At 31.1% G+C, this 14,083-nt stretch overlaps 1 protein-coding gene across 1 annotated transcript; it reads right to left on the bottom strand.

Moving 5' to 3' along the window:
* Window positions 1-1,299: 1,299 nt before the first annotated feature.
* LOC124363862 (parafibromin-like) lies at window positions 1,300-11,580 on the bottom strand. Its single transcript, XM_046819125.1, has 11 exons — window positions 11,450-11,580; window positions 7,792-7,894; window positions 7,055-7,317; window positions 6,286-6,499; window positions 5,826-5,890; window positions 5,554-5,681; window positions 5,047-5,195; window positions 4,322-4,446; window positions 3,022-3,251; window positions 2,188-2,329; window positions 1,300-1,330 (listed from the first exon to the last, which is right to left on the bottom strand). Exons 1-11 carry the CDS (start codon window positions 11,578-11,580, stop codon window positions 1,300-1,302), a joined length of 1,581 nt encoding a protein of 526 aa, XP_046675081.1.
* Between the last annotated feature and the right edge of the window lie 2,503 nt (window positions 11,581-14,083).

Here is a 14,083-nt window from a genome sequence, read left to right as displayed (position 1 = left end):
TATATATTAAAACTTTTTTATAAATCTTTTAATTTTTTAAAAGTATTTACGCTAAATTTATTTCAATACCGTACAATGTATATACGGGGTTTTCTCTTGTGTGTTGTGTTAGCGTGTGTTTTCGCGTGTGTACGTGAGCGCAAGTGTGTGCGTGTGTGTGGTGCGCCCGCATAATAGCTTGGTTAATGTTATACGATAATCACCCAAATACAATCCGTCTAAACTTTTTTAGGAAAACAACTAGAGTTTGCGCAGAGGCTTTTCTGCCCATGTAGACTCATTTCCTAAGCAAATTTAAATTTATGAGTGTTCGGATTTTCAATTAAAAATTTTATTAGTAATAAGATAATGGAAATTTGATGATAAATTAGTATCAAATTAGCTACACAATTTAATTCCATCGTATGTTTAGTAACTAATTTTACAATTACATATTGTAGATTTGTTGTTTTATTTTATTTTAATAATCTCACGAAGTGTTATCATATTTTAATAACTGCAAGCATGTAAATATTTGGAAATAAACTATGATTCAATTCAATATAATTAAAAGTTAAATCCTAACAGCATTTCAGCTAATTTTTTGCATTGAATAGGGTGTAAGTAATATGTATCTCATGTAACATGTTTATGCTGTATACATTAACTCCCTCCCTAGCCAAGTAATCTTCTACAATTATAAAGCCTACGCAGCATTCTATCCGACGTCATTAGAGTTGTAAGCCGTGTGACTAAAGCACCGGACACTCGGATGTGTTGTGCTGCTATTAACACATTCCCAACAGAGAAGACCCCTTCTTACTCAATTCCATATTTCTCCATACCAACCGTAGTATATCATTTATTGTGCGTAAAAAGCAATGTAACATTTATTTCATTACAATTTTGTTTGTGTTCTATACAGCTTAGGAACTTATTGTTGTATTTGATTTGATTATACGTAAAATCAATTAAATGTTGGCATAAATTATTAATTGTAAATTATTGTTTAAGTTTGTATTTACTAATTAACTTGTATTTCCTATCACAATATTAAAGTAGTTCGCAATTAACTATTTTCATGTTTTATAAGATAAACTTATTGTACAAATGGTAAATTCAACATATGGTCTCTGAGAATGTGTGTTATAACAAATTGTAATAAGAAAAACTAATCAAGAGATTCTATGGTGAAAAGGGGCAATTAAAACAATAAAATTACAAGATGTGTTTAACCAAAGTTTATTTACAATAATCTGAATATATATATAAGATAGAAATAAACATGTACATAGAAGGCCCACGACTAGACTTTCAGAATCAAAGGTGAGGGTTGTTTTTCATCAAGTGCCTGAAACAGAATAAAGAAAATAAGTTTTCCATGAACATAATTATTTGCTATTTTCTTTTAAGATATAACTACTTTATTTATTTAAATTAAGTAATTTATAAATATAACTATTTGTATCCATCTTGATAGATATAAATTCATTCATGTCTGACATAAACTAAATAAAAAGTTAGAAGTTTGCAATTAGACCAAACACATACACTTGAATGGTATATAGTATGTTATTACGTGTATGCCTAAGTGAAAACAATACGTATCACAAGAGGAAATGAAGTGTATTACGGCTGTTATCAATAGTGAATTGGTCAATTATTTTATTGACAGTGCTGTAGGTGAATAAGATTTTGTTTTAGGTAGCCACAGTAATAACGCCGAGAAAATATTCTAAAGAAGATTGGAGCAATGAACCCAATGGATATCTATGATTGTCAACAGTCTCATTCTAACCACAGACATTTATGCAAAAGTTAACGCTTTATGGCTAGTTAAGTTTTTAGAGGACAAAGCCTCCCAATACCATTCCGGTGTAAAAGTCTTTTTTTCAAAAGCAGCTATTTTATGAAGTTCTATAAACTGTTTTGTCATTTCTATTGGGATGGTCATCAATGTCTTTATAGGTAATTATTAACAATAAATAAAGTAGTATGCAAATTTTATACAGTACAATTTAAGTCAAAATACAGTTCAACACTTGATACTTTTTCTACTTATGAATGTCGTTTTAAGTATTATTGTATTAATTTCAAACGTTATCATTGGATCAGCAAAATTCTTTCATTCATTGTTATGGTATAAGCAGTTGACGGGTAAATAAGTCTTTCTAGATAAAACTATTACAATTTTGATATATTACTTACTTGTCTAGTTTTTCCCAGAACACCATGAGTGCAGCACGATCCAAATGACGTTTGGTTCGAGACACCTGAATAATAGAGACATCCCAGCCTGCCACGTTCTTCTCCAGACCCATCTCATCATATTTCAGATGAAAACCACACACTATAACAAAATAATATATTGATAGTTAAGGGTCATTACTCTAAACTAATACATAAACATTTAGCTATTTCATAATTTTTCTTTCCAATTATTTTTTATGCAATCTGCAAGAATGTACATAAATTAGGTACAATATTTTTAAATGTGAAATTAACACCAGTAAACTGATGTTTGTTTTCTAATGAGATGTGGTTTATTATTTCAAACAGCATAGACTCATAAATATATTATTATTAAATATTAATGATTTTATGGGCAGTAGCATAATCTAGACCTAATTTAAAAATGTATTAAAATATACAATTTTAAAAACATTAAACCAGTTCTTAAGTCAATAAGTAGAGTAGTTATAAGCTAATTTGTTAAGTACTGGATACAATTATTGACATACAAAACAAATTGTTTTTCATAGCATCAGGTTTTTCTTTGAAGCAGATTTTGAAGGAATAATATGTTGGGACTGAAACATGGACCCTACGATCACAAATGGTTCTAAGTGAAAAAATCAATACAATACAAAACAAATTATGTTTGCAGTTAATAGTTTATTTTAAATGTACTTTAATATGTATTTAAGAAAAATGTACTTAACTTCTATGTCCATACAGTATTTATATCCAATGTTCCTTCCATGCAATATTTGTTTCAGATATAATAAATTTACAATTTTGTTATTGATGTTGGTCAATTACCTTTAGAAAATATTTCCACAGGATTTCCTCTCCAGGGCCATCCTTTGAACTGCCAAGTAGGGCCCATGGCAAACACAGCCACTACTCGGTCCCAGTCACCTGGAGCCAGTTTCTGAGGATTGTCTATGACTCTGTACGGAACTGTCGATGCCCCATTCTTACGCCGTTGGAGCAAAATTTCGTTCTCCCGGGTAGCACCTTGTTTCTTCTTATCCTCTGTAGTAACGAACCTGCAAGAGAAACCCAGTGAATGAAGATTGATTTACAATGTATTTTATTTCATTTTTCATTATTTCATTTTTTATTTAATCAATTTGAAGCTGATCAAATAAGGTCCTCTTTTATTTATACCAAGTTCTTGTAAGCTGTTTTATATAATATAAATTTATAATTATTTATTAAAAGTAAAATATAAACGAAAAATTGTATCGTAAAAGAATATTGAAGTAACAGAAATATATAAAGTATCAATTCTTCAATTAAAATGTTATATTTTTAAAGTTATTTATTTATAGAACCTGGTTTTATTCATAACCCTTTAGCTTCTCTAGGGAAAAACAATAGTATTACATTTTATTACTCAACGGTATTGCTGCTGCTACTATCAATAAAAATCATGGGAGTGCTCTTGTACTTTTTGTATAGATTATGATTACTTTGCTGTGAAAGTAATATCATAATTAATCATAAAACAAAGTCCTTCTAAAAACTTACCTAGTTTTAGATCTTAAACTTTAAAATAAGGTGAAATAACAATTAGTATAATATTACATTTTAATTTGTTTTTAAGTAAAATTTTAAACAGTTAAATACAATCTTTCAATATTATTTTATAATTTTTAGCTATACTCTAATAAATTTTTAGCTGCTGTAATAAATAGTTCGATTTTTATCTTAACCTAAGCTGGTTCCATTAATAAAGTAGCGATTATTTTTAATAATATCTATAATAACCTATAATAACAAGCATGTGTTTATAAATTGGTCTTCACAACATTTATTTGGTAATTTTTATATAAACAATAAGCGAAGAAAAGTTTTGCAAATTAGAGATTTTACAATTTAACCTGGCAGATAACATCTTAATATTTTTATAAATTCTTGTATGAATATCTTTATACTTCTAAAATACCTGGGGGGTAAAGCAAAGAGCACAAGCTTGTTTAATTTACATAATTTTATAGTATTTTTTATAGCAGAAAAAATTTTAAAATGTACTTATAGATGTTGCTTTTAATTTACTCAACGTTGTCAACACTATACCATATGTAGTATTGGTATTCAATAATGAGTTACTTACTTGAAGTCCTGCAAGATGTCCTTTGCATTGTACATGGTGATCAGTGAGGTGTTTGCTCCTGGGATTATGATGATGGGAGTACGAGACGTTCTCTTGATAGGTTGGGAAGACAACTGGAGACCTGGCTGTAATCATAAAATTCATTAACTACTCATTCAATAGATGTAGTATTCATTTTGCCAATATTCCTTATATGTATTTCAATTACCTGGAATAATAATTATTGTTATTAAATTACTTGACTTCAAACACGTGTTTCACACACACTTACATAAATGTAACTTTGTAAATAGCTAATTCAGTCAAGTTGTCTATTATGGACCCGACATCAATAAACAGTTCAGAAACTGAAATTTCCACCTGCTGTGCCTGAATTATATCGTTAAGAAGCAATAGGTTTTATTTTACAACATATTTTTTACATTGCGTGTAATGATGATATATCACAACTCACATTAATCTGAAGTTGATAATGTATTGTATATTGTTGTGGTTTGAGAATATAATTCGAATAATAGTGATAAAGTGAAAGCGTTGAAGATTATCATACTTCTCACTCCTTCTGAAAATTGTTTTTATAATTTAAGTAATAGGTAGGACTGGCATTTAATAGCATCTTGATGTTTCTCATTCAAATCACCTGACTATCAGCTCACTGCTTAAAATTATTGTACATGGTATTCTAAAGTAAACTAAACTAAGTTTGAGCTTAATTTGTATCAAACTGAGAGATATTTTACCAATGGTGATAGAATGTGCTCAGAATGAGGTGTGTGATGAGATGGCATTTTCTTGTGTTGATCGCCTTCAGTTACTGACTTCAAGGACATTCTGTGGTAGGTTGCCATTGTATTGATTTTAAATCCATCCGCCTCTGTAACAGTTTCATTTAAATAGAAAAGGGAACTCTCATATTTTAACCCTATATTATATCATGTATACAAATTAAAAAATAGTTTTCTGAGCGTTGATGATATTTTATTGAGAATAAGCTAATTATTTTTAAATAATGCAATGTTGGTATGAGCCTAGTTAACACGTAGTCCAGAAACAAGCACCTGAGACAATTGAGTATAACATTAGATAACAATCCATACGACTCAATAGTATTCTAGTGCCAACTGCATGTTCCTTAACAAGATCAATGGTCAATACATGTTATATCATTATCTAATAATTTAAAACCCATAACATAATATGAAAACTTATAAATAATAATGGTGTAAACTTACCTTTCTCCTGTTTAATGAACCGCTCCTGATCGTAACGGTTGTACACTTTGGCCAAAGGGATAACTCTAGGTGCGGGGGGCCTGATGGGAGTGGGTTTGTATGTCATGACGGAGGTTGCAGCAGGAGGCCTGATGGGAGTGGGTTTGTATGTCATGACGGAGGTTGCAGCAGGAGGCCTGATGGGAGTGGGTTTGTATGTCATGGTGGAGGTTGAAGCAGGAGGCCTAATAGGAGTGGGTATATATGTCATGACGGAGGCTGAAGCAGGAGACCTTTGTTTGCTCTCCTCTTTTTCCTTTACTGATTGAAGAATGGCAAAGACATCTTGTGCAAACATCTGATAAAATTTGAAATAAAATGTCAAACAAGCTGGTTTAGATTTAGTGCAATAATAGAACAGTGTGGTATTCTTTATCAGATATTTTTAACCGTTCATCAGTAACAAATACATTTTAATCGAATAATAATGACACATTTTAATATTGGCAAAGAACTGTTAAATAATTAACAGTGTTGTGTGTGTGTGTCTTTTGTGTGTGTGTGTTTTTGTGTTGTGTTAAAGTTGTTGATAACTCAATTTTTACTTTTTTTCTATATAAGTGCTTAAAATATATTGCTGGGAATTGTTTTATATAGCTTAAAATTCAATGTACCTACATTATAAGATTATTGAGTGCAATAAATACTCATGGATTTAAATTTCACCATGATTAAACCTGGAAATTAACTTACTTTTCCCGTGCTTTGTAATATTGTATTTCTTGACCTTCCCGGACGTTCACGGGATAGTATGTCTTTTATGTTGTCGTCATCGAGGTCCATCATAACTCTGCGTTTAGAACATATATCAATATCATCATGTCTTTGGATAGTAGTCCTCTTCTTCGCCAAGCGTTTCACTTTGATAGCAGCTATCGTTTCTACTGTCATGGCTTCAGATAGGGATCTGAAAAAAAAAACATTTAGATATTCATAAAATCAATAATTATTGTTAAAAGGATTAGTTTATTATCAGTACTTAGAACGATAGTCACAAATTTAAATATTTCCTCTACTTTTGTAGAATGTATCTTTTACGCATCCTGTCCAGTTTAGGCAAAACTGAGTCAATTTTCAAACCTTTAGGTGCATCACTAACTCTCAGGCAATAAACTAGACAAAGTCTCATGTAGTAGATTTTGCCTTAAACCTAATTAATATTAATAGTGTAGTAATGAATAATTCTGAAATAATTTTATAGATCTTTAGAATAATTCAAGAGTTTTAATTAGGGATTTAATTAAAGTTGTAGGGTAACAGTAAGTATTAAAAATTATATTAAATATTAAGATTTATATGTTGTAAAGATTTTATTCTATACCAAAAAAACTCTTTGAAATAAATAACCTATGTAATATAACAATATGATCTTATTATAGAAATGTATTTCTAACGCGCATATGCATGTTCTAATAATCGTTAATTTAAGCCATTGCTATAAAGAATACCTAAATTCACTCACTTAATGTTGTTAGCAGTTACGGATGCTTGTTTTGGCGTATCCAACCTCGCAGCAAGCCGTTGTTTCATCCTCTGCTCTTGCACATCTTCTAGCTTGCGTCTCTTGGACATGCTCTCTACTGAACCGTCACGTGCACGTTTTACTGGTCTGAGGATATCTACAGCTGCATTTTTATCAATATTTACAGAGGTAGCAGCTTCTCCATTTAAGTAAGCCAGAAGGTCTTTACGGTCAGGTCTGCGCACAACTTGTTTATTTTCAGCCTACAACAAATTCATGAGTTATAAACAAAATTCTAAAGGTATTACCCAAAACAGAGAAATGGAGAAACAATATATTTCTGTCTGTATGTCTGTCCTTACGATATCAGAAAACAATACGACCTATAGGCTTAAAATTATACGAGTACAAACCTAGGATGCTCATTTCTACGTAATTAAGCTTCGTGTAAAATACTGAGTTCGATGATGGTGTACGTCACTCCATGACATTTGGTTGAATGCTAGATAATATGATGCCCCACACAAAATTAACAACATATATCTTGTACATGGTAAAATATATCTTCAGAACACCTGTGATGGAACCGGCTTATAGCTACTGAGGTCAAACAATTAATAATCAACATTTTAAATGCCTTTTTAACACTTTAAATGCAATATTTTTTCATAAATTGTTTTTAAGAAACGATACACAGTTGGTAAAAAGCGTTAAGGTAAAATCTGTAAAATACTTACAGCAGCTTTTCGGACATATGCAGAATGTGTCAGTGTGACATGCTTGAGTAGAAATAGCAAACATTCCAATGTATAGTACTCCTTTGGTGCCCCATTATCGGACCTGTAAAAAGCATTTCTCTGTAGACATAACGGACTTATAGTTAAAAAATATGATCTATGATTTAATATTAGTTGTATTTGTACCATATATTCTTTATTGACAAATATGAACTAATCATTATGTAAGATAATTCATCAAAGTAACATTATTTCTGCACACGACTCTAACCAATTATCTTCAAAACATGTTAAAAGAAAATAATATCGCCTTTCGAATTAGCGCTTTAATTTATATTGGTTTGCAGTAAAACTATATGTTATCTCTTAAACACTTATCGAGTAGGCTGAAAACTGTAAAAGAAATAAGAAAGTAACATTTCGGTGCATATTATTCGTATATTTAACATGATAAATCATTCAAAATTCTAGTAACAAAAATAAGGCAATAAAATTGTTTGAAATTTAACTTTGATCTTAAGGGGGAGAACCCTACGTCGTTTCACTACAGCCAACTCTTACGTTGCTTGCTTTCCTTGTTCTAAATTACTGATTGCTGTATGTAACATATTATCAACGCTGTTTGGTCATAATCCAAAATAATTGTTAATCTCATACTATTTAATTTAGTTTATTTATATATATTATAATAATAATAATAATATAAAACGTTTCTGTTGCTTTTGGTTTAGCACTGGTTCAGCTAAATCATTATCGGTTTTGTGAGTTACCTCATTCGATACCCAGAAGCAACGGTCCACCAAGCTAATGTATATATATATATATATGCAATATGTAGCCTACTGTCTGAGGATGTAATTTTAAAATTATAAGAATTAATACATTATCCAATAACTTTTTTAACTTAACCGAGCGGTAAGAAAGTCTGAGTTGGTCTTGCTATGGAGCTAATTGTTTAATTAATTATTGTTTATGAAATTGTCGTCAATCAACTCTTAAGTCAGAATAGTGACTCAAACAGAAGTACAACAGGTTTACTATTGAAAACATGCTTCCTAATAATCTTACGGAAGTGCATCAAAATTTTATGTTATTTAACCCCTTTTAGACACGATTGACTGTGACATCTGTGCTGATTTTCTGCCAGTTGATATTTAGCAACAAACTGTTAATAATATCATATATTTCTGAACTGATTTAAAGAAGTAAACATACCATATTATGACTCCTTAAGAATGACCATGTGACCATGACCGCTAATGTTGTTTGCAAGGTTATATTAAAATCTGCTTCTAAGAAGGACAGCCAGAACCATTGTACCTGATGACCTGATCGTTTTAACCGAAACATTTACTCAACCGAAAGTTTGCTAACCTTCACCGACAACATAGTAAATACCTCTGTTGTCTATAGAGACATTAATACAAAGACATTAATATACCACGTAGGTATCCGGACAACATTTGTAATGGTCCTAATGACTACTATAACAAACAGTTGTCTAATATGTTTCGGAAAATCCATACTTAATTATTATCATCGTAATGAAAACAGGTGATTGCAGAGACTCTATTAGTAACGCTGAAACGAATGTTTTCAGTTATGCATTATTTATGTATTTCTGGTTACGAGAAATTTAGATTAGACCCCTTTGTTTATTTTTATTTTCTAGACAGTAAAAGGTTTGAAAAAAGGTAAATATAAAACAATGGCTGTTGCTGCATATGATGCATTTGGCAAATCTCGATATTGAAATATTTTATACATTTCACAATACTGCAAAAGGCAGATTATCGTAATTATTTGGTGCCTTAATTGATTTTTTGTGTAAGAAACAAATTCTGCATGTGGCAAAATCCATACTCTGCAATTCCGGTGACGAAGCCGGTTTCTTTTAAAAAAATACTACATGTTGTTGAATGTGAAGCGACATTTTGCACAGTTAAAAGTAAAGTTTAGTATGCCTTTTTCTAATACTGAAGGATTCCTTATTAACTCCTGTTGAACTGGTTTCCAAGTTACTGATGCCATAAATACCTATTTTTTAAAACTTAACACGTCAAGCAAATTGATAGTTGGGTTGATAACCACTATAAGGCTTTTTAGAAAAAAATTATAATATTTATATTTAGGCAAATTAGTATTGATTAGTATTTTATGTATAACTATAGGGCTCAAAATTACACTTATTGCATTAAATGAAATAACATCTACATCAAAATAATAATATGAATAAAGTCTATGTCTAAACCATTGCATAGAGGCATTGTGGCACAGAAAAATTTTTATAGCCTAGGTTATGAAAGGAATACTTGGAAATGTTCACTAATGTAGCCAATAAGTGATGGCATTATTGTAAGTGTCATGTGAAATCTAGACCCTACATCTTTCAATATAAGTTCTATTTTTCAATATAACTTACTTATATAAAAAATAAAAAAATTGCTTAAATTGAATACAATGTCCTATAAGTATAATATATAAGAGTGGATTATAACAACTCAGAATGACACAAACAAATATAAATGGCACAATCAACCTTGTAGTTTCTGACACAGCTCGCAAAGATATGAATAAAAAACTGAAATAGTACTGTATTTTTAATCAATCATAAACATGTATTTTTAGTTTATGAATACTAACTATCATACATTACGTTTGTTACGGAAGGAACAACTTGTGTAATAAAACGATTGAAGGAAATTGTTTACATATGACTCCGATCATTCAACATCCAATACAATTGAATTATTTTTGAAAATATTTGTAATCATAAAAATCAAGATAACGCTCATATTTTTATAGTTTACATTAGGCTAAGTCAAAAATTTGAATTTCCTCTACAGTAAATGTGAGATTAATCTAGGATCAAAATTTTTAGATGTCCAACTAATTATGCTAACCAAAAAGAACTGGTAGAACTAAAATTACGAAATTTAAATTGAAATGTAGGGTGTTTATTATTCAATCACTCAGTTCAAACATTTGTGTCGGCCCGCTCGCAAACTGTAGCCTACATCAAGATGAGGCCGTCATAGGTTAAATATTGTATTAAATTTAACTATTTCTCATTATCTTTTACTATACCGAGATTAGAACTCCAATGGTAGGTTCAAAATAAATTGTAAATCACGATGCAAATTTTAAACTTGACAGTTCGTAACTTGGGAAACATCGGGTAATTATATTATAATAGCTGTAATTTATAATAATTGCCAATAGTTCCACAGGATGTAAGTCAAACTGCTTGTTGTTTTCTACGACCTCAGAGTGAATGGTACATATTCCTGTAACGATCTTTTTGTTTTGTTTTTCGCATTAATTCATTGACAATTGTAATTAATTAAATGACAAACATCGTTAAAAGTGCATTATTAAAAAAATATTGTTCAGAGGAGATTTTTTAATCCAGTTTAGGTTAATACTTGAGTAGAAACATATTAAAACAGACTACATAGATCTATATTTGACAACACAAATGAGTCAAAAATATATATTAAAAAGAAGGTTAGATTAATAACTATATTTCTAGAGCTTTGGTACCAAGATAAAATTAGGTTATAAAAAACAATTAAAATATACTCAAAGTAAATTAAAGTAGTAGAGTATGGTCTTTAAAAATTACTAAAGTAAGATACTCGTATTTATACACACTTACCTCCACATAAGGTAGTTGGTCTTGACGTTTTTTGGCCATGAATGCTCGCCAAAAAATATGCGGTTGTCCCTTTCGATGATCTCTTCATTCTTCACATTGTACAACCGAAGAAGATTTAGAATATCTGCCATGACGTTGGTCGACACAAAAGAAAGTAGCAGAGATACTCGTATACTTAGGATACAGCACTACCACAAACAGTCTACAGCGGTAACAATCATAGACTGGGAAACAAATGATCTTGGGTTGGAAAGGCAACCCCAGAAAGTGGAGGGGGTGCACAGCAGTTGCTCGATGGTGATTGGTCAGGGGATGGGTCGACGAGGATGTGAAGGGGAGAGAGGCGGCCAATGGGACATTGGGACAGCCTCGACAAAGTCCTGTATTCTTTTACGGACTTAAAAAATTATTGTTTCAATAATTTACCTTAAATGTTAGAACGTAAAAAGAAACACCCTAAATTTGATGTAATTCGTGGAATTTTAGCTATACTAGTTAGTTTACAGTTAGCGTTAACACATTGATGGACAATAGCGATTGTTATAAATGGTATTAGGTGACGTGCCTGCTATAGCAGTCATGACTACGTTACTGTATATAGCCGTGACTGCTATAGCAGTCAAATACACAGGTGATGTTTAGGGTCATGACTGCTATAGCAGTCATAATTAAAAAATTAATAGGAACTAAACTAATTCATTTCTCAATTATCACAAAACGTTGAGTGATCAAGTAGGTCTTATTTAATTTATATATTCACTTGGAATTTTGGGCAAACCCCTTCCACAGTTGGTAGCTCTTGTCAACCAGTTGTTTACAAGTAGTGACCTGCTCTTTCATAATGCGAGCTGTCCAATCACTGTCAACCTGTTCTGAGTGATAGTGTGCATTCTACTGCAGTAGAAATGAATAGACTACAAATAGTGAAGATTTAATTAAAATAGTAACAGAAATTTTAGATTTACTGAGTGAAAGTAATGTAGATCCTAAAACTGACCCTGTATAATTAGCAAGTGAAAGTGATATAGATCCTACAACCAACTTTGTACAATTACCAAGTGAATGTGATTTCGAACAAGTAAGTGAGGCTGAAAGCAACACACATACTAGTGCCGTAAGTGATCACAATATTGAGGCTGTTGGTCTAAATATCCTTAGTTCCAATGTTTTATCTGAAGAGTCTGAAAATGAATACTTTACGGAGTCGGGTGTTTCAAATAAAACAACCTCTTTTGTTGATAGCTCTAGTGAGGCTGACGATACGGATGAGGATCCAAACTATATTCCATCCGATGTAGAAAGTAATAATAGTGAGGAAATTGAGCAATCCACAGAGGAGGAGTTAGTTTAAAATTTAAACCAACCATCTACCTCAAAAACCACCCAAGCTCCACCTTTGGTTTGGTCTAATGACACAAAACCTATTCCAGTTTTTGAATTTGACAATAGCTCTACCGGTATAAAATTACAATTACCTGAAAATGCAACTCCTTATTATGTTTTTAACAAACTATGGAGTGATGAGATTATGAACATGATTTGTCAATCAATAAATAACTATGGTATTTTGATGGATTGTCGTTCTCGTCCACACGCAAAAGGTCGAAGAATGAGGAATTTTAAGCCAGTTACTATTGATGAGTTGAAGAAATTTCTTGGACTTAGTTTATTAGGAGGTCAAATTTTCAAATTGGCATTCTCAATAAATGTAGTACTACATTTTGACAGCCACACTATTGTAAGACGTGTGCAATTTTTATACTGTTCTTTATACTTATGTTCAGGGTTATATTGACTTATTTGTATCATATTTCTTAAAACTTTTACAATAAATTTTATTGTTATATTGAAAACGTGATGACTGCTATAGCAGTCCTGACCTATTTAATAAATTTTGATGTGCAGGGTCATGACTGCTATAGCAGTCCTATTTTTCTTCGTTTCCATGCAAACCTCCATGTTACAAGTAGACTAGACATATCGATTTTATATCTGTAGGTCAAGGACTTAACGAGATATTAAAGTGTCTCTCTAGGGATCCTCGTAGGCTATGACTGCTATAGCAGTCACGCACTTTGAGGTAGTCAAGGATTTGAAGTGGCGTTAAAGCAGTCACTCATCATGACTGCTATAGCATTCACGTCCGTCAATGTGTTAAAACTCTGGTATCTTTTTTTGTTCAAGAATAGACACACTTACTGAGGAGGAAATTGTGATATTTCTGATTTAGTCAAAAGTAAATGAATAAAAATTATTAGTTAATTAAAAATATAGTTATATGTTTAAACATACTGTAGTTTCTAATTTTGCCACGTGCATTATTCATTATTGGCTATTGCTTTAAATTATAGTTATTCTATTATTATTCATTTTCTATAGTGAAACGTAAACAGAGTCGTCAACGTAGTCAAATTTAAATTTTACGTTACTAAGAATTAGTAAATAGTAGCAACTGATATGTGTTTTTTTCCTGAAATGCAGTTTTATACATTATTTAGGCCACATAAAGTATAATTTAGTAAATTAATATAATTTTATATAAACTGCCCACTACATCAGTATCGCTCGACCAGGAAGAACTACTCAGTTAAAGATGTTTCCTTTAGAATGTTCTAGTTGTTTGCTTTATGAGAA

The sequence above is a fragment of the Homalodisca vitripennis genome, chromosome 5 (assembly GCF_021130785.1).
Source record: "Homalodisca vitripennis isolate AUS2020 chromosome 5, UT_GWSS_2.1, whole genome shotgun sequence".
In the NCBI taxonomy this organism is placed as follows: domain Eukaryota; kingdom Metazoa; phylum Arthropoda; class Insecta; order Hemiptera; family Cicadellidae; genus Homalodisca; species Homalodisca vitripennis.
This window is presented reverse-complemented; position numbering and strand designations above follow the sequence as displayed.